The sequence below is a fragment of the Hylobates moloch genome, unplaced genomic scaffold, assembly GCF_009828535.3.
Source record: "Hylobates moloch isolate HMO894 unplaced genomic scaffold, HMol_V3 SCAFFOLD_7, whole genome shotgun sequence".
NCBI classification, from domain to species: Eukaryota; Metazoa; Chordata; class Mammalia; order Primates; family Hylobatidae; genus Hylobates; species Hylobates moloch.
The window spans coordinates 23,078,649-23,080,865 of record NW_026652282.1 but is presented as its reverse complement, the minus strand read 5'-3'; the positions used below and the strand labels follow the sequence as shown (position 1 = coordinate 23,080,865).

The window sequence follows — 2,217 nt, the reverse complement described above, 5'->3', positions numbered from 1 at the left end:
ATATTGTCCATGAGAGCACCTGTTGTTTAATTCAGTTGTGGGGTTGTCTTCCCCAGCTAGATGTAACTCAAGCTCCTAAAATTTGTGTCAAGGCACAAGTTCTTGTATCCTTCTCAGGTGCCTTTCCGTCCCAAACCATCTTTGTTTACATTCCTTATACCCTTAACAAAATCTAGCCCTCTTTTAAGAGTTTGCCAAATTATCCTCAATATAACTAAATCAAAATGCCCTTTTAATGCACTGAGATCTAGCTCTCCCAGTTCAAGGCAAAAACTGCCAATGTAGTGGCTTCTGTGCATTTCATCTCAAAGGATTATCACTCTTATTCTTCAGAAACTCCTTGTAGAACATGTGTTTAGAACACCTAATTTGCAAACTGTGTTTACCTGCACTGGAACTAGAGCACAATACACCTTCCTACCCTGCCCACGTGGAGATTTGTCTCTGGTTTACCCACAATCCCAATAGAAGCAGTTTTCCATTATAGAGTGAACTTTGTATTTCCCCCAAAATTCATATAATGAAGCCCTAGCTCCCAACATTATGATATTTGGAGTGGGCCTTTGAGAGATAATTACGTTTAGTTGATGTTATAAGGGTAGGGGCCCCATATTAGGATTTGTGTCTCTATAAGAGGAAGAGAGACTGGAACTCGCTCTCTCCCCGCCTTGTAAGGAGACACAGAAAAGTGACTTCATGCAATCCAGGAAGAGTACCCTCATTAGGAACTGAATATGTTGGCTCCTTGATCTTGGACTTCCCAGCTTCCAGAACTGTGAGGAATCAGTTTATGTTGCTTAGGCCACCCAGATTATGGTATTTTGTTTATAGAAGCTCAAGTACACTAACTCTTGGGTTTTTATCTCTCAACTGAAGCACACCCATCAAGGGTATGGCTGCTACTCATCAACTCCAGAACCTCAGCTAGCTCACCAACTTGAATAAAAGTTACATTCCACTGAGGACTTGCAGTTTTCCAAAACCCCAAACTGCCTGGCTTAGGAAATTCCCTCTTGGTTGCTCTCATAAGGAACACCCTCATCCTCAGTCATTATTTTTAATTTAACTATAGGTCATAAAGGGCAGTTAAATGATCTTAGCTAATAGGCTCAAAACTTCTATAAGCAGGGACTGGGTATTTATCTGAGCATCTCCAGTATTAGCACAGAGCCTTCCAGAGAGCAGATGCTCAATTAATGTTTGGTCACTAGAAGAGCCAGTGAACACAAGGTCTAATTCCTAATTTATTAAGATTTTTTTTCTACTTTATTGAATAAGCTAAGAAAAGCAAAGTACAAATCAGTTAATTTTACAAAACTAAAGATTAAGAAGAATTAGAGAAAACAAGGATTAATCGTGTTTATTTTTTTTCTCCATTGTATTACCCTACTTATTTTACTGTGTGATTATTTCATATTTTCAAGAAAATCTTTACTGTGATGTCATATCTTCTTATCTGGGTGATCAAAAGTCCTCAGTCCTCAATAGGGGTAGGAAGATATTCTGGACATATGGCTCTAGAAACTGCACTAGCTTTGGCAGTAGCGCCAGGCATGGCTGCATCTATAGCTTGGGCTCTCTCTTCCTCATCTCACAAAGCCTCTTCATAATGGGATGTGAAGACACTAGGGATAGTATCACTGACCTTTGCCAAAACTTCAGGACTTTCATCTTACTGGTTTCAAGATGTGCTCTTAAATCCCAAAGGAATTCATAGCATGCAGGATCACTGTTGAGCAGTACTCCAGGCACTTTTTAGCCTCATCAAATCCTGAGTGATGAGCTTCTTGGGCTCTCCATAGTGTAGTGCTTCCTCCCAGCATATGCTCACATCATATCTGGGAATTTCCAGATGTCTTCCCCAGTGGCACAGTTGCTCTTTATGAAGATCACGCTCAGAAGATTTATCAGGAGACCAGTCTTGGGTAACCCCCTGCCACCAAACACCCTCCCATTGTTGGGAACTTTTGGCTTTACAAGGTCATAACAAGGTCATATGAGTGATGGGTTGAATTGACTTCCTTCATATCAATGTAAAGGCAACCTTAACGCACTCAGAAGTTCTTCTGAGGATCTCAGCATACTGATTTCGGTATCTTCCTTTGTAATGGGCTGTTTCATTTTATGCTTGTAGAGCAGGAACTGCTCCAACAACCCAGCTTTCCTGGTTCGAGGGTCTCTGCATGAGTTCTCACTGGAAGGTGGGGCCTCAGCCAT

At 41.1% G+C, this 2,217-nt stretch overlaps 1 protein-coding gene across 1 annotated transcript; it reads right to left on the bottom strand.

Annotated features, from left to right (window-relative positions):
- Positions 1-1,529: 1,529 nt before the first annotated feature.
- MAGEB5 (MAGE family member B5) lies at positions 1,530-2,217 on the bottom strand. Its single transcript, XM_032756163.1, is given in 8 exon segments — positions 1,530-1,580; positions 1,583-1,656; positions 1,659-1,756; positions 1,758-1,803; positions 1,806-1,974; positions 1,977-2,035; positions 2,038-2,100; positions 2,103-2,217. Coding segments are annotated over 8 exon segments (675 nt in total).